Source organism: Pleuronectes platessa, chromosome 5 (genome assembly GCF_947347685.1).
Source record: "Pleuronectes platessa chromosome 5, fPlePla1.1, whole genome shotgun sequence".
Taxonomy (NCBI): Eukaryota; Metazoa; Chordata; class Actinopteri; order Pleuronectiformes; family Pleuronectidae; genus Pleuronectes; species Pleuronectes platessa.
Genome location: NC_070630.1, coordinates 11,988,684 through 12,008,819, shown reverse-complemented (window position 1 = coordinate 12,008,819; position 20,136 = coordinate 11,988,684). Strand labels below are relative to the sequence as shown.

Genomic DNA, 20,136 nt, shown 5'->3' with positions numbered 1-20,136 from the left:
GAGTCATTGTGTTCCTCTCCATTATCCTGTTGGCAGGTGAGTCAACAGCCACATTCAATGACTGTGTGTTTGTGAATGTGGGCAGCTTCTATCTTACAGTGTATAATTGGAAAGACTGGGTGGATGCACAAAAAAATGTGTTGACCCTAAATAATAATAGTAATTATGATAAAAGCATATTGTTCATTCATTTATCTCTGCTCCCTCCTTAGAGCTGTTTTCTTCACTGCTCTTATGAGAGTAGCTTTGTTGTGAGAATGTGAAAAAAGACTGATCCGTCATCTTCTCATTTTTCCTCTAAAGGCAACAAGATCCTCAGCTGTGGCAAATCCAAGGTAAGAGAGCTGATGTTAAAGAGCTGAGGGTAAACATGGCTGAATTGTGACACCTGCTGGCCATTTTTGGGACAATACAAATTCTGCAAAACTTTTAAAGGTTCAGTGTGTAGAATCTAGTGACATCTACTGGTGAAGTAGCATGTTGCAGCTGAATACCCCTCACCTCACCCTCCACTTCCAAACATGAAAGAGAACCTGTGGTAGCCTTCACTTGTCATAAAAACCCAAGAGGTGTTTAGTTTGTCCAATCTGGGCTACAGTAAAAAACATGGCAGCCTCCATAGAGAGGACCCACTGCTGATGTGAATATAAAGTATTTCAATATAAAGGAGCCATTTCTAGGGTAAAGAAAAACAACCATTGGTACAATTTAGATGAAACACACTTTTATATTCAATATCTGCCAATAGATCCCTTTCACCTACATTTTTCACACTGGACCTTTAAACGCCGCACACTGGCAAGTTACAGGCTCCACTCTTAACAGCTCATGATAAAATAACACAAAACTAAACAAGGCATTGGTTAGTTTGCATGAATATGAATATGAAAATAACAAAGACTCTTGTTTCTACAGCCGAAGAAAACTGAAGAGGAGTAACCCAGAGGAGTGCCACAATCTGCCACAGTGTTGACGACTGTTATGTGTGTTCAAAATATGAGACTTTTGTAATAATAAAGTGTATGTGACCCTGGTGTATTTTGTTTGTTTGACAAAAAATACAAAATTTCACTCCCAGTAAAGTGCTAAATCATTTTAAGACAAAAATGTAACAATATAAAGGACAACATGTACCACATTAGTATATAAAATAACCATATAAATCCCCCAAATATTCTGTAGAACATTGTGCTCAATATATGAATACAGTTAGAAATGTAATAGATAGCACAAATGTTAACACCCTGCAGTCAGCCGTGCCCATACAAAAATTAACTAATCCGGATTTTCTAATGTAATATTTATTTTACTAAAATTAATAATCACTGCGCAAAATGAAAGGTTATGGAGCACACCTGACAATAAATATTGGAGTGTGAGATAATAATAATAATACCTCTTATGTGCAAAATTGCAATTTGGAACCCTATTAAATATACGATTTGTAATTATTTGCTAACATATTCGGTGATTACTTATTATAGCAACACATAGCATACAAGAAGCTAGAAGCTGCAAGCACGTTTCTGATATAAAACAAGTCAATGTTATTTAGAAAATAAAAGAGCTGTGAATATCTTTTAGCAAACCTGTGACTGTGTGATTGTCTCCCTGAGATTTTTTAAATAATAAAAATCTTCTTTTCCCTTTTTCTCCAAATCCATCATGTTGGGAGGCTGCAGCCTCAACACATACAAATCAGAGCTCTATTATATCATATTTAAGGAACAACACCGAGTATGCAGAGTGATGGTTCCAAATAAAAGTTATTACCCAAATGTCTTCTGATTGTTCCAAAAAAATAGATCCATGATCTACATTGTCAAATTCATACATTTCCTGGGAAATCAATAGACATTTCTAATATGCAGTGGGAGTTTATTTTTAAATCTAAATCTATGGTGCATGATTGTCTTGTATGGTAACCATCCTCCATTTGAGATACTGCACTTTACATGGTGAAAGGTGGCGTCATATTTATGTTATTTTTTTTACACTTTCCTCACACCTCCACTGTTTTACCACTTCCTTGATCTCGCGTTATCAAAACCAACCGCCAGGTGGCGCCATAAGACCAGCAGGACAACAGGAAGAGGAACTTGATCGGTCCCGACTTCCCCCCGAGGAGCCCAGAGGAAGTGACAGGTGCTGAATGAAGACTGCAAAAACTGTGGGAGAGAAACAAGTAGGTGGAGAAGTGATGACAACACGTTGTGAAGGAAGGTGACGGACACTTCGAGCCAGACACTGATGTGAGGGGTGACGAAGCTGCACGTCACACGGGAGAACAACTCAAAACATAAATATGGCGCACTGGATGGGCTGGTGCACGAATCGGGCGTTTTCCCGGAACTTGTCACATCGGCTCCATTGGACCTCCTCCTCCCTCACAGCCTTTGACACTTGATGTCTTCACCGTGTTTGGGTTCCAGGGGGAGGGGCCTGCCTCCGCGTCACAGACACCAACTCCTCGTCCCGAAACAGGATGTCCCGGTTTTGTCGTCCCCTCGGAGCAGCTGCACCACAGGCCCGTGTCTCTCCACTGCTGCAGCAGCACATGACAAAGTGCATTAATCACAGCACCAGAAAACTGCGCCTGATTAATCATCCCTGAGTAAATAAGTCGTTACAGGCAGAGACAGGAGCTGTCAGCCGGGCGAGTCCCAAGGACCCCCTGCCTTCTCTCTCTCTCTCTCTCCCCCCCCACCCTCATCCCTCCCTTTTTTCTCCCTTTCCCCCTCAGCATCCTGGATGTGTGGGAAAATGAGGGAGCGAGCTGTAAAAGTTAACGCAGTGAGCTGCCGAGGCGGTTTTACCGGTTGGATCCCCCTCAGGGCCCAGGTCAGCTGCTTTCCATAAGGGCTCCAGTTGAGGTAAGCATGAGAAGCCATTTATCACCCAGTTCACTAGAGCTGATAACATCACAGCACCAGGAGGAGGTTTGCACAGCCACACACACACACACACACACTCACACACTCAGACACACACAAACAATTGCGTATGGGCTGGACAGGTGTGAGAGGGCTGATCGGTAGCTGTTCCCATAAGCGTTCCGTGTCAGGGTGACTGAAGGGAAAACAAGTGGCTGAAGTGTGTTTTCCTCGCATGGTTTGACACAAACACTTCCGAGGGCACAAAGTGACCAGAAGCCATAATGACAGCGAAACCAACAACAAAGACACACACGCTGCTTCTCCACCGATGGGTTCAAACTGGGTCTGCTGTGGCTCTGCCTGACTTCAATGTGGTTCGGCCCTTCAGCGTTGATCTTACTGGTGACCCGGACTCGCTCGTTCATGTCAGGCTTTTTTTGAAAATACACAAACTGCCGAAGACAGGAGCCACTAAATGCTAATTGCTGACCTTCAACTTAACATGACCGACCTTTGTCTCGGGGCCACAGTTTGCATTAATGTTCTCCCCTACCCCGTACTTCTTATTTAGTCTGTCTCTTAAAACCACTTGACAGCACTAACCTGTTTGAGGCCGTCAGCCCAAGTCCCTTTTTTTCTGAAGTCATGATAGGATAAGAATGTTCATTTCATTTGTTTTTAAAATAATATTATAATATAAATAATATTTACTGCATCAACACAAACTTAATTTAGACATAACATGAAAAAAAAGGAAAAGCTGGGTTGGTCCTTTAATGGAATTTGATGATGCAGAGAAAATGCTGAGAATCATTCTTCAAATGAATGTGCTTGTCCCCTTAGCGGTTTAATGACACAGTCGTCGTCATTGTGTGTGTGTGTTTGTGTGTGTGTGTGTGTGTGTGTGTGTGAGAGAGAGAGCAGTAAGACAGTTACAGGAGAGTTAAACTGTGGGAAAATGATAAGATCAAGGCTCAGAGGGTCAAGATGGAAAGTGTGGCCCTCTCTCACCTGTCAGCTCTCTCTCTCTCTCTGTAGCAGCCGATTGTCAAACAGATAAACGTATCAAATCAAACTTCGAATTATACTAATCAAAGGGCCACTGTTGCACCATGGGTTGTGGTGTACGCGGATGGGAAAAACATAGTGTCCAAACAGATGTCCAGTTTCTGCGAAAAGCGTGGTTTATTTAACCAAACAGCGAGCAAACAAAGAACAAAGAAAATTCCTGTGCCTCTCCCGCTCCGGTAAAAAACCATTTGCCCACCCAGGTGCATGCTGGTCCCTTACCGACAGCCTACCTATATAACTTCAGGTGCCCCCCTACCGTGCCCAAATGAAACAAAACACAAATAATAAACAAGAATACTAATAGAAATCTAATCATAACGAAATCAAGCAAATTGACTGAGAATAACCAAAAAACTAAATACTCACTAAACAAAATAATAAACTAAACAGCACTAAGTACTACAACTAAATAAATAGCTCCAACACTCTCTCTTTTCTTTTCTTTTCTTCTCTCTCTCTTTCTCTCTCTCTGTATATCTCTCTCTCTGTATATCTCTCTGTATATCCTTATCTCTCTCATTCTCTCTCTATCTTTCTCTCCCTCTCTCCCTCTGTATCACTGTCTTTCTCTCTCTGTATATAAGTCTCTCTCTCTCCTTCTCTTCTCTTCTCTTCTCTTCTCTCTCTTCCTCTCTCTTTCTGTATATCTTGCTCTCTGTATATCTCTGTATATCTTCATCTCTTTGTCATTCTCTCTGCACCTTTCTCCCCCTCTGAATCTCTCTCTTTCTCTCTCTGTATATAAGTCTCTCTCTCTCTCTCTCTCTCTCTCTCTCTCTCTCTCTCTCTCTGTCGTTACTTTCCGTGTCTTACGAATCGATTCATTGTTTGACCTGATGTGATGTAACAGAGTAGAACTCCACAGATTTGAGTGTAAACAGTAGTTTATTTATTATCGTTTTTCCCCTTGTTTATACATGTTACAACAGTTTGAATCCTCATGCAAAATATTATTGAGTTGCATACTTACGAGTTTATTAAATATCCAGTGAGACGTAAGTCTGATGCAGGTAACGTATGAAATGGAAAATGAACAGCCCTTTTAATGTAAATTATTTTAGTTTTTAACCAACTCATTTTTGTGGGATAAGACTTTTACTGTCAGTAACACTGAAGATGATATATATTTGCATGTACGGAGTTAAAGAGTTAGCAGGGCACAGGTAGACTTAAACACGTTGTTAGAAGGAGAGCTGACTCAGCATGAGAAAAACAACGGGTCAGCGAGTTGTGCACCCAAAGAAGATCCCAGTCTCCTCCGACACAAAGCTCATGAATTTAACACAGCAATTGGATCGGTACTTGGTATCAGCAGTTATTCAACGTCCAGGTATGGGTATCAGGACAGCAAAAGTCAGATCAGATCACCCCTACTCTTTAAGTGGGCCTCTGGGTATAGGTTTGCCATTGTGTTCTTACCGTTGAGAATCCGGGGGCCCAGCCTGTCAAGCCTCAATAGTTACACACCAGAGACACTTGATTATTGAGAAACTCAACGTGAAAGATAGCAAGACTGTTAACCTGTTAAAAGAGACACTTTTGAACAACTTATTTTTTTAAATCCTACAAATATACGTAGTTAAGCAAACATTTACAGTAATGGTCAACTATTTGGATAACCATACTAGAGAGAGAGACTCGGACTTGATCCTCAGCTTTATTGATCTATGGGTTACAGTCACAAACAAGTTGCTGTTCAGGAAATACAGCTCTATGTGGTCTTCTAATGATAACATCTCTAATTGCGACCACTGGGTGTCACTAGATATCTCTGATCAATATCTCTGCACAAGCCACGACCACCTTCGTCTGACTAAGAATTTAATGTATTCGAATACAAATGGTAAATGTTAATACCGCGCCGAGCTGTTTCCTTCCCTCTGTTGCGTTGGAGGATCAGAGCCGAAGTCAGAAAGTGTGTTTGTGTGTCACCCCCAGTGGAGCGAGAGCAGCGGGTCTCTGGGTTGGTCCCACCGAGGACGCCTCCAGCAGCAGCCATCTTGGAAGCGGTGGTATCGCCCTGGCACAGTGTTTTTTTTTTTGTTTGTCTGCAGGCTTTCTGTCTGCCTCAGAATCGTAACTCGTCCGATCTTAAATTTATCCTCATCTTTTTCTATATCACCCTCTTTCTTTCTCTCTCTCTCTCTCTCTCTCTCTCTCTCTCTCTCTCTCTCTCTCTCTCTCTCCCTCTCTCTCTCCTCTGCCTCCCTCCTTATCAGCCATGCAAATCTCATTTGCAAATGTGGAGAAAACAAGTGGTGTGGGTGGGGGGTGGGGGGGTTTGGTGTAAGGGATGAACCTACAGCCGAAGAAGGTGCCCCCCCCCCCCCAACACGCGCCACCTCCGCCCCTCACCCTCATCCTCTCGTTATCCTCCCCCCAGCTCATTTGAATAAATTAACACCCCTTGATGTCTACTGTGCACGTGCATGTACTCATGCAAAAAAACAACACGTGCACGAGCACATGCAAACGCACGCAGACAAACACGCATGCACGCGCACACTCGAGCGTATAGGGTGGATGAGCAGCCAGAAGTGTACGCCTTGCTGCCACGTAGGCACACGCTGGCGCTGGCACACGTCCTCTGATGTGCTGATACACTCTCACACATCTGCCACAACCATCACGCATGCTTGGTTAAAGATAAACACACTCCATTGCTCGGCGCCGTCCTGTGGATGCTCTGCAGCGCGGTGGTGTGTGGTTCATATTGGCTTAATGCAGAGGCTTGTTTGGTGGGGGGGGTTCTGCAGCACTGTGCTCGGCTCAGGACTGACTCTTGACACAAGTGGTAGTTTTTGTGTTTTAAAGTCCATTTCCACCAACCCGATGTGGTTCTGAAGAGTCACAACTACTCCGTTTGACCCATCATCGAATAATTTACTCTGCAGCTCCTCCGACTACGATCCATTATCATCATCGTCCCTATCCCTGCCTCTCTCTCCCCATTCCCCATCCGTTCCCTCTGACCTTGCACACAGCTCGGCAGCGGTACCATTTGCCCTCACCCTCTCCTAATTCTGACCTTGACGATGTTATCTGGGCCGGGGGCTGCGCATTAATACTGGATACATTATTGTTAATATGATCCTCGCATGTAGCCAGCGCCCGAGGGGAGCTGTGATTGTCTGAGCATTAACATTACCATCCACATTAACTTATCTGCCTCATCACTCTCTCCGCCCGCCCCTCACCCCTCCCTCCGCGTTCTCCGTTTCTCCCCTGCCCTGCTCACCCATTTTCCTCCTCTGTCAACAAACTCTCTTCCCCTCACTCTCCTCCTGGCTCCTCGCTTCCTATCTCCTTCCCTATCTCCAGGCAACGTCGGAGCAGAGTGACGGAGAGGGAGTCACGTGTCGCGGTGGTTTTTAGTGGTGGCAGCCTGTCCTGGGTCCTGTCCGCCGTGACAGTCACTCGAGCTGTCTGGGAGCTGCTTGCCTGTTCTCTGGCCTGGCTGGCCAAGCTCAGCCTGTCAGCCCCCATGATGATCACTGGCTGACATAGAGTACAACCTGCTTGGTGCTGTCAGGCCGACTCACGTCAGCCCCTTAACCAGCTCGCCACGCTGCTTTTGAAGTCCTAACGGAGACTTCAGGTGCTGCCATACGCTGCTGCTGGGTGGAGCCTCTGTGTGTCAAGGTGTTGGATAATGTTACATGTCCAGTTTGTCACTGGGAGATGAGGAAGAGTATTGAGGTGCAGAAAACCCGGTGCAGAGACCTCTTATATTCCCTGAGGGTTGTCACATTTCTAAACAAGAGTGCCTGTCTCACTCAGCATGCCCCACAGGCTGCACTGAATTACAGTTTGCAGCTGGGGAGCTGCATAGAGCCCAACATGCATTCATCTAGAAACAATTTAAACAACACATCTGGATGTAGCAGAATATATTATGGAAGTGCTCCTGTGCACACTCTTTGCATGTCCCCCGTTGTTGTGCGATGTTTGTGTGTGTTTTCACATTTGTGGGTCTGTTTGAGTGAGAGAGAGAGACAGAGAGGATGCGTGGGTGTTTGTGTTTCCACCTGTTACATAATCGAGAGTGGAGGCAGCGTATGCTGCCTTGCTTCATGGCGTACTGCAGCGTCTCTTCAGTGGGAGCCAGAGGCCACAGCTTGATTCCACGGCCTGGTTCTAACACCACATTAGAACCAGGCACGGGGAGAGTGACGGAGGAGGTCAGAAGGTTGTGTGTGTCGAGTCGAAGGTGTTTGATGATGTCAGATTAGTTGTGTGACTTCACGGGAAACAAGTCGGCTTTGACCAACAATCAGAAATGTGTTTACTGTGTGTTGATCCGGCACTCTGAAATCTCAGTTGATTGTATAATTGATTTGGTTTGAAATATAATGACCTAAAACTAGTTTGGGGAGAATGTTTTGTAGCATATCGGGTAAATTTACATTACGCCATTCTTGTATGACCGCTAAAGTTTTGCCATTCTCACACATTCGAACAGTGCAGCACTTTCTCTATTACACGTTGCCGGCACAGCTGTCAATGGAAATTTTGGGTTTGAAGGAACCCGGGATCGAACCGCCGACCTTCTCATTAGTGGTAAACACGCTCTAGCCTCCCACAGCATTTACTCCGAGGTGGTCTTCCATCCAAGTACTAACCAGGCCCAACCCTGTTTCGTGTCTGAGATCGGATGAGCTCGGGCATAAACTGGATGTGACCCAAGTCCGGACACTCCTTTGGTACAGACTGACAATGACTAAGGTTGTGAACCCACTGGGGCCACTGATGCTAAAACATATAGCGTGAAAATTCTTTGGATATTTAAAACATACACATAGAACAGTGTCATCCTAGAACTGACATGCAATGTTTAGATTGCATCCTGGTCAGGTGCAAAACATGCAAAACAGACCGGCTGCAGAACATTCAGGTTTTCTGTCCCGACTTGTTTCAGGAAGTTTAACTGACAGTGCACTTAAACATTTCAGTAACATGAAATTGAATAGCTTAGTTATATATATATACATATATATATATATATATATTTAATCATACATTTGAGAAAATAGAAAGACTGCAAAAGGTAATTTATTCACCATCACAGAGTGATAAACATCTTTTTAATGACGTTCATAGCTCTGTGTTGTGTTTTATGTCAAAACTGTTTTCTGTTCCAAAAAAGAAGTGAACTTCAGCACCACAGTGTTTTAATGACATAGGTGCACAGTGCACATCACCTCTTTCCCCCTAAAGTTAACGGAGGCTGCAGCTTCTATGTGTTCCTGCTCCTCACTTGGAATTCACGCTGCAAAATGCGCACGGTCTTTTCCATCTTTCCATGGGCACACTATGTTGGAGCGGACATTTTTACGCAGACACCACACAATGGCAACTGATTTATGGAAATTCCTCTGTGGATTTGCATAGTGAATACGCGCGGGCATTTTTACTCCAACGGTGGTTTTCTAAACTTGCTTTGCGAACATAAAGGAAATAACTTGTATGACTGGTATTTTTCGTTTGGAGTTTGCTCTGGTAACTCAGCAGCCGCACCGGAGAAATCCACCTATCCCGAGCGCGTAAAAACCGAGGTGCGTTTCGTTTGGTCCCGCGCATGGCTCACCTCTCCATCACGGCGCATCACTAGGATACTGGGGGGTGGGTGGGGCGACGGCAGCCTGTCCCGGTAAGGGGAGGAGAGAGCGGGCAGCAGAGGCGGTACTTGCTCCGCGGCTCGTTGCTCGGCGTCGGAGAGTGTGGGACCAGGGCTGGAGAGACCGCCGGGGAGCATCAGCAGAACCAGTCCAGCACGGAGCCTCGCCTGGCCGACCCGCCGCGCCGTGCACTCTTCTCGGGGACTGCACAACATTCCTGTGAAATATAACTGCTTTTAATGGCATGTGGCTTGTAACTTTACTTCTGCTGTATTCTTTGCAAGAAGGTAGGTTGGATATCCATGTCTGTGAGTGTTTGCTTATCTGCATGCCCGTCTACCGTCACTGCCATTCTGAAGTTGGCTGTGCGTCTTTATCATGATCAGCCTCTCAGGTGGCTGAATGTTGATGGATGGAGCTGGGCACATTGACGAACTAGGGACAGGGACGTGGAATCAAACTCTGAATCACCTTTGGAGGAGCACTGACAACTTTTTCTTAATGTTTGGAGAGGATCCTTTCCCTGGTCTGCCCTCGTCTTCCTCCTCCTGAAGGAGTGCTCGCATTCATCTTCCGTCTGTCTCATCATGATGAGCTGATGATATGATTTAAAAATGATGAAGGGGCTTATCACGAGCATAAAAAAAAATCAATATGCACTTAATTTGGATGCGCACGGAGAAAACGGCACAGAGCTCCAAACTGAAAACCGTGGAGATGGAAAAAGACAACGGCATTTGCATTTTGCATGATGAATATGTGGAGGTGTCGTGAATATGGAGGCTGTTGAATAGGAGGAGAGGTAGATAAGGATCTGCAGGCGCGCGCGCACGGAGAGACGGGGCGACCTCGCGCGCTGGTGCTGGCCACAGCTGTCGGATGTTTACGCGCAAAAGTCCAAGAGAGTCACAGGAGTTTAATGTATATTCGCTGACTCTCGTTCTTTGGCCCCTCAAAACAAACAAGATGCCATTGTGTGTTTGTGCGCGCGTACATATGCCTGTGCGTGACGAGTTTTTTTTGTGTGTGTGGGGGGGGGGGGGGGGGGGGGGGGGTTTGGTTTAAGCCTCCTATAAATATGTCAGTTAATTGTATTTGGAAGGACACGTATAAATGGTGTTAGAACGCCTGTTTGTGCGTGTGTTGAAAGAGTGCGCGCTGCTGTGAGGCAACAAGGGTCAATGCATTTTATGAGATACGTGTGAACTAATGCTGGGGGGGTATTGAGCGCTGGCCTTTAATTTGTGGATAATGTGCCCCGGTTGGACATTTGAAAGACGAGGCCATAGATATCACTTTATTTCCCTTCCTTGATAAAACGCACACAGTGTCAGTGCATGCATACTCAGTTGTTATCATCCCATGGTCTAATTATTCATCCACCATTTTCTGTGGCACCAGATTCCACTGATTGGCTTCGCTCTATATGCTGCAGATGGGAGTGAAAGATTCTGTTATTTCTCTTTTAATGAATAGGCTTAAATGTTTAATTTGTTATATAAGGATTTCTGTCACTCCACTAAAGAAATAAGAAGAAGCAATATTTTAAATCCCCACTTCAGATTTGCGCGTTTTCTTTTACGCATCGTGGTGTAAGCTAAATGCCTGACTATGAGCCTTTTCTGACAGTCAATTTGAAATAATCCTAATCATTTGTTTACGATGTGGGCAGAACGTGTGTTTCATGTTCCTGCTCTCCATCATTGGCCTTGGCAGTGCCCTCTGCCAGGCTGCATCTGCGGCGAGGACTTCTGCGCTCTTTTTGTTGTATGTAATTGGATTACAGGCTCTATTTCGATTATACACACTGTACATCGTCCTGTCCCGTGACTGAACGAGATGTACTGTGAGTGTGAGTGCCCGCGCGTGTGTCTGTGTATGTGTGTGTGTGTGTGTCTGAGGGGGGAGGAGGGCTGGGGGCTGCAAACAGCCACTGGAGCGGAAAGAGTGCTTGAGATGGGAGAGATGTAGATAACGCAGTGGAAAACAAACTTCCATTTTCCGTTGCTTTTCAGCGCCATGTTCCAGTCGTTTTGCTCGAACCAGCTGTGGTCTGTTGCCGCGTGTGGCAGATGTGTATCCTAGATCCATATCATTTTTTATAAACTTTGTTTTAACGGTGCGAAAGATGGCTCTATTATCATACATGCATATGCATTAGTACTGCGTATTTTCCTGGCTCGGCCGCGCCTCCCAGAATGGCACACAGTCCTTTGCTTCTCTCTTTTTATGATTCAGCATGGAAATATATTTACCATCACACCACTGAATTTCTTTTAGAGCATGTCGTTTTCATCATTTTTTTTGAATCGTTAATTCGAGATTCATTCAGTCATTACTGAGCGTTTGTTGCGTTGGCTTGGCTGCGTATCAGCACACCTGCACCCATGGAGTGTGAAGAGGAGGGGGGGGGGGGGGAGCACAGGGATGGATAGATGGATAGATAGATGAATAGATAGAGAGAGAGGAGGGGGAGAATACACCCATTCCTCTTTGTCATGATTTGGGAGGTTGGTTGTCATTTTATGGAAATAAAATTGAGACAAACCCAGCTGAGGACTGTGTGGGGAATACAGGCTTTTATAAGGCCCGTCAGGCCAGAACGTGCAGGGCCGGAGAAATTGGAGAAGGATTTAATAATTATTATGATTAATACGTATTTTCACCATCGGTGAGGAAAAGGGGAAACGCGATTCATCGTGGAATTTAAGGTGCTTTAATCAGTGATTGTGCAAATTTCAAGGAAATGTGGTGGTGGAGTGAAGGAGGTGGAGTGAGACTTCTTGCTATAATTATTTCATCAATTAATGTGATTCCGGTTTTATCCAGTTTTCCTGCAATACACATTCAACTGAATATTGACTGTGTTAGTGATGATTCTGCACGGATGTAAAACACTGCTTCATATGCAGGCACTATACTTGTGCATCTGATGGAAAAAGCTTCGATTTGTATGAATTTATTGTGCGTGCAGGTTATGTTATGTCACCTGTCTTTCCTGATTCCACTAAAGATTATTGTGTAACGTATGTGCAGTGTTGGCGTGTGTGCGTGTTTGCATCTCATCTGATCACCTGCGTGTCACAGTTCATAGTTCTCATTCCTTTACAAGGGAGCCCTTTGTTTTCCCGAGACCTGTGCGTGTGATCCGCGGAGATGTTGCAGACCACGGGCTGTGTGTAAATTGTGAATCAAAACAGATAGCGACTGGAGGAGAAGTGCGTGCAGGGGGGAGCCCAGTAATTGCGGTATGAGTCAGACTCTGGTGGCTACTCGGCTGCACCCGCACGATGAGTTGTTGCGTCTGGGTTAAGCCTTCGGTTGCGCATGCATGGAGGAAGTGTATGGCAGCAACTCAGGAGTTTTCTTTCTCACTTTAAATAACATGTTGTGGATTTTGTTCTCATTTGGAGATGGAGAGGACATAGACTATGTTGTTCAAACTTCATTATTTTGGTTTGTTTGGTGAAAAGGAAAAGCGATCAATGAATATCCAGAACATGGAATGAGAGAAGGTACATGCGTAAATATACATATAGACCAAGTCGTGCCAGTAAAGGACTTTAAAAAGGACTTTTTTGAAACACTTCCTTTAATTGTTTTTTATCATAAAACACTGTTGCGAAGAGTTGAGAACATTGATTCGGTTGCAGTTCCTCTTCCTCGTATCCATGACGCACAGCTCCAATTACGCACGAGAATAGTACAAAAAAAAGTAAATGCACTTCCCCATACTTCCCCGCCTCCCACTGTGTCCCACTGTGCCTGCGCAGCCCGTCAGTTGTCTCGGAGAGAGACAGCCCCGCAGTATAATGGCTACATGTCACCCCTCGCGTTAACTTCGCCTCCCTCGCTGTGATCCGGCGAGCAAAGCCTGTTTTCGTCGTTTGGCAGTTAAGCGATGCAGCATAAACACGTCCATCTGATCGAGTCATCCGGTCTCGCAACCAGTCTGAACATTTTGTTTGTCTTGAAACACGTCGGCCAATGGGTGTTAGATAATATTGTCAGCTGTGGTTTTGCCTCGAGGGCGCATTAAATGAAACATCTCTGCATACAGGCTGATTTGATCATTTCTCTTGAGTGAAAACAGACTGTTGAAGTTCACAGAAGTGCATGACAGGACTTGGTTGGAGGATAATCTTGCACTGAGTCCATTCAGATGTCATGCACCATTCACAATAAAACAATCCCAAAGGCTCAGATGTCATACACAGGTGTACGGTCCATAGCAACAGCATTGTAATGGCACCAAGCTGACACACAGACACACACACACACACACACACGCACATGCACACACACAGAGTTGGTTTTGACCGTTCACTCAACAGGTTTTTATGCACAACAGCGGCGTCCGGTCGCCCCGGTGACCTCTCCATTAGGCAGAGAGGGAAAGATTGATGTCTACTTCTTGGATGACAAAACAAAAACAAAACCAAATCAAACAAGCACACAATCATACTTCAGCATCTCACAATCATCTTTCTCTTTCACTGCCTGCGCTCCTCTTCCTCTCTCTCTATCTCTCTCTCTCCTGCTCTGCTTACTATCAAACAATTTATGGCCCTGTCTCTGAGGGAGAATAGAAGACGGAAAAAAAATCTCTACAAATCTGACACTCACGCGGAAATCATCTTTCTGAAGTGGGAGATGTGAATTTTCAGATGCTGAAATGGCTGCCTAATATTTTACTGACACTGCATAAACTGTGCATCGTGGTTGTTTACCCCCTCCTACCCCCAACTCCCCGCACGTATATATATGTGTGTGTGTGCGTGTGCATGCGTGTATTCACATCCCTAGTATCATGCCATGGGGCCTTTTCTTCCTCCACTCCAGTGATATGACACCATGCTAGAAAATGATTTCCTCTCTGACTGCACACAAAAGCAGAAACATATTGTCATGCAACCCTAATGCATATCTCAATCTAGAGTCATTGTATAGTAAATGAGCACCCCCCCCCATCAAACACGATCATATCTTTTGCCCATTATGTCTTTTCATTTTTTTTGTAGCATCACTACAAAGACTGTATTCCCACTGACTTCAATGCTTCAGCTGTTATTTGGCCTGAATGTGTTTTGTGTGCTGTTATCTGTAGTGCTACATGGTTTGCCGAATAGGAAATCTACTTGCTATTATGAATGTATATGTGCAATCTGAAATGTATTTATGTGACTTTGTGTTTCTGTGTGTGTATGTCTGTGTGTGTGTTTCATGGAGAGAGAGAGAGTGAGAGCGGGAGGGAGAAGGAGAGGGATTTATAGCCCTGTTTTTCTATGCACGTAATGGTATGAATCTCTCTCTGTGTGTGTGTGTGTGTGTGTGTGTGTGTGTGTGTGTGTGTGTGTGTGTGTGTGTGTGTGTGTGTGTGTGTGTGTGTGTGTGTGTGTGTGTGTGTGTGTGTGTGTGTGTGTGTGTGTGTGTGTGTGTGTGTGTGTGTGTGTGTGTGTGTGTGTGTCTGAATGAATGTAGATGAGACAGAAAAAAGCTGCATTATGCATAGCGGTTCACCATAGGCAATATCCATGCTCCTCCAGCATACATATTCATACTCCATTTTCATATCAATTGCAAAAATAGGAAGAAAAGGTGCAAATGTATTTGAGTGTATCTCAAAGAATGATTTGAGTAAAAAGAAAAACAAAAAAAGAAACTCAGGGAAAAAGAAAAGTGAAGGTTAAGAAAAGAAGAGGAAACAATGAACAAATGGAAAAAGGATTCAACCTGACAGGAAAAATGTTTGTGAGTGTTTCAGCCAAAATCACTTTGACCTTCCTCATCGTAATCAACGTATTCTGGCTGGAAGAAGGGAATCAAACTACACTTCATGAACGGATGAGTGCTGCTCCTCTGCTCCTTATTTCTCTGCTGGAGAACGGGTGCAAAGGCAGCCTGGGGCTATGAAAGGACTCAGATAACCATCTGAGGTTAGATGTTGCCCAAATAAAGAGGAAAAACTAGGTTAATGTTTGCCTTGTTTTTATATTTTGCTTTACAGAAAATATTGGCAGTTTATGATGATATTTGACTGATAGCATTGTTTGTTTTAGTTTCCCTGTGGTCGTCTGCACATTTTATACAAATTTCATGAAAGGTCTGGGTTCTTTATGGCCTCATTCAGACATGTTAATGCAATTTACAAAATTTTCAGATAGTTATAATTAATTAGATTTGTTTTCTCGTTAAACATTTCAACTGTCAGAAACCCTGCAGAGGTCAAAACTGAAGAGAAGCAGGAAACCAAGAACTTTATGTCTGTGCCATATCACATCACCGACAGCTGCAGCCTGTGAACCCCTGATGTCAAGTGACAAAACTCTGAACCACGACTGTGACCACACACACGATGGTCTCTTTCGCTACAGGCCGCAACCCATGTGCATGTAGTGGCCTGGAGTTTGCTTCCGTGTGGCTGTTTACATACATCTTTGTGTGCATGAGTGTGCACGTGTGTGTGTTTGTGAACTCGGTGACCTGAATTTGTTCTGTAGGACAATGCGATTAGCCATCGCATCATAAGCTGCTGCTGCTTTCCAGAGGCCCTAATTTGCCCCTGCAGGATCGACCCCCCCTGAGTTTGAGCTGTTGTACCTGAGCTGTTTTTAATTTTTAGTTAGAGGCCATTTCTGATTACGTCACAACAACAATTTAAAGTTTGTTTATTTACCAGCAAATGACTCAGGAGTAGAGTGAAAACAGCGGTTCCCAACCTAACAGTCAGGAAGCAAATGCGAGGCTCAGAAAAAACAGGAAAGAAATATTAATGCTATAAAATCATGTTTATTTATTTAGACTTTCTTCTAATCCCATTCTGAATATCTGGAAAAGTTGATATTCAAGTATTCATATAATTGGGACACAATCAGAGAGGTTGGGCACCTCTGGTAAAACAGGTGTACTTCTGCAGTGGTAAAGACTCAGATAGTTTCAACATGTCCACATATTTGTATTTAGGAACATATCTGAACATAAATCAGATCACAAATTGGCATGATGTTTAATAACCCATATCTTCAAATTATGACACCCCGAATGCAAGATTCTACTAGTCGATTCTGAGTCAATTATAACATCGGTTTTGTTTTTTTTAAACCAGTGTGCAGAAAAGTCTGAATAAATAGTTAATAATAATAAAATAAGTGGCCTGCACATCCGTCTGCTGCCGCTCCAAACTCTAGCAGTCTGAATGCAGACTTGATTAAACCGACTGGGATGTCTACACCTCGGCAGGTCCAGGATCACTTGGTCTTCAGTGCATTCACACAAGCAGCCACAGATCCAGTGCAACCACTGTTTCCTCTGTGATGAAATACAATCACACTCCTCCATCAAGAAACCTCATCCAAAAAATGTTCACTAGTCTGAAGCACAAAATTATTTTGTGACGACATCAGAATCAGAAATACTAAATTGATCTGGTCGCTCCATCCAATAACAGAAATATGTAGTGACCAAGACATTAACATAAACATAAGTCATGATCTTATTGACATGATGATATTCTGATCACAAAGTCTTATACAGTGATACTATTCCTCTAGTGACGGCTTAAACAGAAACAAAATGTCCTTTTACTTTAAAACATTCTTTGAATAACATCATTTATCATCAGACAGAAGAGGGTCACAGTCATCACATTATAGTTTCCTTTTTATTTGCTCGATATGGAAACACTGCGTGTGTGTCTGTGTGCGTGTGGCGCTCTCCTCGGTGCTGAAAATGCAGATCAGTCTGCCTCGCAGCCTGTGAGTGAGATTGACATGGATTCGGATGGTAGGATGGATTGAACTTGACCTGAATTTGGATGTTTGAACACTGAGGATCTGCTCCAGTTTTAGCTGGTAGGCAGGAGAACAAGAACTTTCTTCCTCCTCAGCATCTCCGCCGCTCTCGCACACACATGTACTTACAGTCTGCACGTGCACCCGAGCAGCGATCACAGCGCTTTTCCCGCACACCTCGGCCTCCGGTGTTGGCTCTGTTTGACATCAAGAAAGGAGGCAGTCATTTAATGTTAACCCCTCCACCTCCTTTGACCTTACCACTCACGGACAAACTCACTGCATCCAAACACCTTTGCACCAGAGCACCTTTACCTCAACCAGTCACCCGTATCCTGTAGTATTGCACCGCTGCCCGGCTCCCCGATCACTGCCTTCTCTCCACACCCACACACGGAGGAGAACATGCAGGGAAGTCGGACACTGGCCTCCTACGGCAGTGCGATTCCAGGGTGGATAGACGACGTGTGTGTTAAATGTGAGAGGAGATTATGTGGGTTTAACTCTCTACGTCTGGCATACAAATTCCAATCGCATAACATTGACTGTTTCTATGTGTGGCAGGAAAAGTGGATTCTGGGGAAAGTGGGTAGATAGAGGGGAGCAGATATATGAACAGAGTGGAAATCAACCTATGACAGTTTGGATTTGATCCCTAATCCTTCCCATTAATGCCATTTTATTAAGGTCATTTTGTCATTGCATGTCACTATTTACACTGGTTAGAACAGATTCGAAGAACAATTAACCATTTATCCAACTCTATGCTGTGTATTCACAGTTTTATAAAGACAGCCAATGGGATTGTGTGTTTCATTTTATAGCTGCCTGCTAATGACACCCATTGATGTAGAGGATCTGTAGAAATTAGAGCCTAAATGACGTCTGATAGTGTCTTTATATCTCCATTGATGTGTTTCAAGCCAACACCGTATTTCCTCCCCAGTGCAGAGAGAATTAAAGAGATTGAGCTAATCCAGGCATTGTTGACACAATCCAGGAAAAGGGATTAATTAAGTATCATTGTCTGAGAAGAAAATTCTCTGGCTTGGGACACAGCGTCTTCCCCTGGCCTCCAGCCAAGCTGAGCTCAGCACTTCTTTGCACCCTTGCCCCCTCCTTACCCCCCATCCCCACCCACACTCACACACACACACACACACACACACACACACACACACACACACACACACACACACACACACACACACACACACACACACACACACACACACACAGAGAAACACACACATCTTAAAGATGCCTGGAAACCCTAATCGGAGAGGGAGCTTTCTTTGAGAGAGAGGATATGTGGTGGTCCGACTCCCCTAGGACTACTTATCTGGCAGCAGCGCCTCATATGTGCCAAAACATACGGCGTGGTTTTACACAGCAAACTGGCCTGTTCCCCACATGAAGGCCTTCATACAGGGATGTGACAGGCCTTCAGTAGGCCTGAGACATGCAGCAGTTTACTATCACTTTATCTTTCTGCCTCACGAACGATGGCAAGAAAAAAAAAATGTCGGTGGTGGTGGGATCAGCATTTTGGTCCCATTTTCCCATCTATTGAGGCAGATTTCTTCAATGCTTTGTGATGGAGCACATGCTCTCTTCTCATACCTGCCTGACATGAACAGGCCACTTAACCAACCCTGTCTCCCTTTCTCTCATCCCAACAGTCAACAGTGAGGATGTTGTCTCTACACGGCTGTACTTTGTGAACGCCTCCCTGCAGCGGGTGACCTTCTCCAGCTCGGTGGGGGTGTCCCTGCCCTGCCCTGCGGGCGGCGCCCCCCATGCCGTCCTGCGCTGGTACCTGGCCGCCGGAGACGACATTTACGATGTGCCACATATCCGCCACGTGCATGCCAACGGCACCCTCCAGCTCTACTCCTTCTCTCCCTCCGCCTATAACAGCATTATCCATGACAACGAGTACTTCTGCACTGCTGAGAACCAGGCAGGAAAGATCCGAAGTCCCAGCATCCACATCAAAGCAGGTGAGTGCTGGACACTATGTAAACTGAGACAACGATCAAAGGGATAGTTGAGTCTCCAGAGGACTGACTATGTTCTTCCAACTTAGCATTTCAACACTTTGAATACCAGCGTATGTCTGACTACCAGTCTTTAGTCTGATCTACAGTTTTTTAGCATTTTTGGCACCTGATCCCTTCGGACAACAGCACCCCAATGACATTTATTCTGAAAAATGTACCCTTCATATAAAGTGTGTATAAATGTAGTTTTACAAACTCAGAAAACTCACAACAATCTAAAATTGTGTCACAACAAATAAGGTAGGACACCGGTGCCTTTTCTGGATTCCTCACATTTTGCTGCAATGGTATTAACTAATTCATAGACTTGCACAGTCTTTAAAGGTGCCCTGTAATTTAGCATTGGACCTCTTATTCAGACTGGGGGCTGACGAGAGGTAGATTAAAATAAAAAAAAAAAATAATGGCCAAAATCAGAGATCTGAGTCTGAGATACCCAAACCTTTTTAACCCTGGAATGATTAAGGCCTAAACAAACACTTGGATCCTACAGCGACTCAATACTGCCTTTCATTAGACCCTCACTCCAGGAACAAAGCACAGATCTTTTGACAATCCATGTCCCCAGTTTGTAGCAAAGACTTGTTTAACCCTGATGACATCAGTTGTGTTATATTTTCAGATTTAGTCTATCCCTGTACATTACAGATAGTGATTATAACTTCTTGAGACAGGTGAACTGACCTTCATGTGTACAGTTGGTGCGAGCGCAAAGGTT

General features: G+C 44.4%; 1 protein-coding gene across 3 annotated transcripts in view; it reads left to right on the top strand.

Moving 5' to 3' along the window:
• The first annotated feature begins 9,697 nt into the window (after nucleotides 1-9,697).
• LOC128439888 (cell adhesion molecule DSCAML1) overlaps nucleotides 9,698-20,136 on the top strand; it is a 93,422-nt gene continuing 82,983 nt past the window's right edge. For all 3 annotated transcript variants that reach the window (XM_053422384.1, XM_053422383.1, XM_053422385.1), the window contains exons 1-2: nucleotides 9,698-9,852; nucleotides 19,038-19,358. In XM_053422384.1, the coding sequence (XP_053278359.1) occupies nucleotides 9,810-9,852; nucleotides 19,038-19,358 (364 nt within the window). In that variant the 5' untranslated portion in view covers nucleotides 9,698-9,809. The remainder of the gene's footprint in view (nucleotides 9,853-19,037; nucleotides 19,359-20,136) is intronic.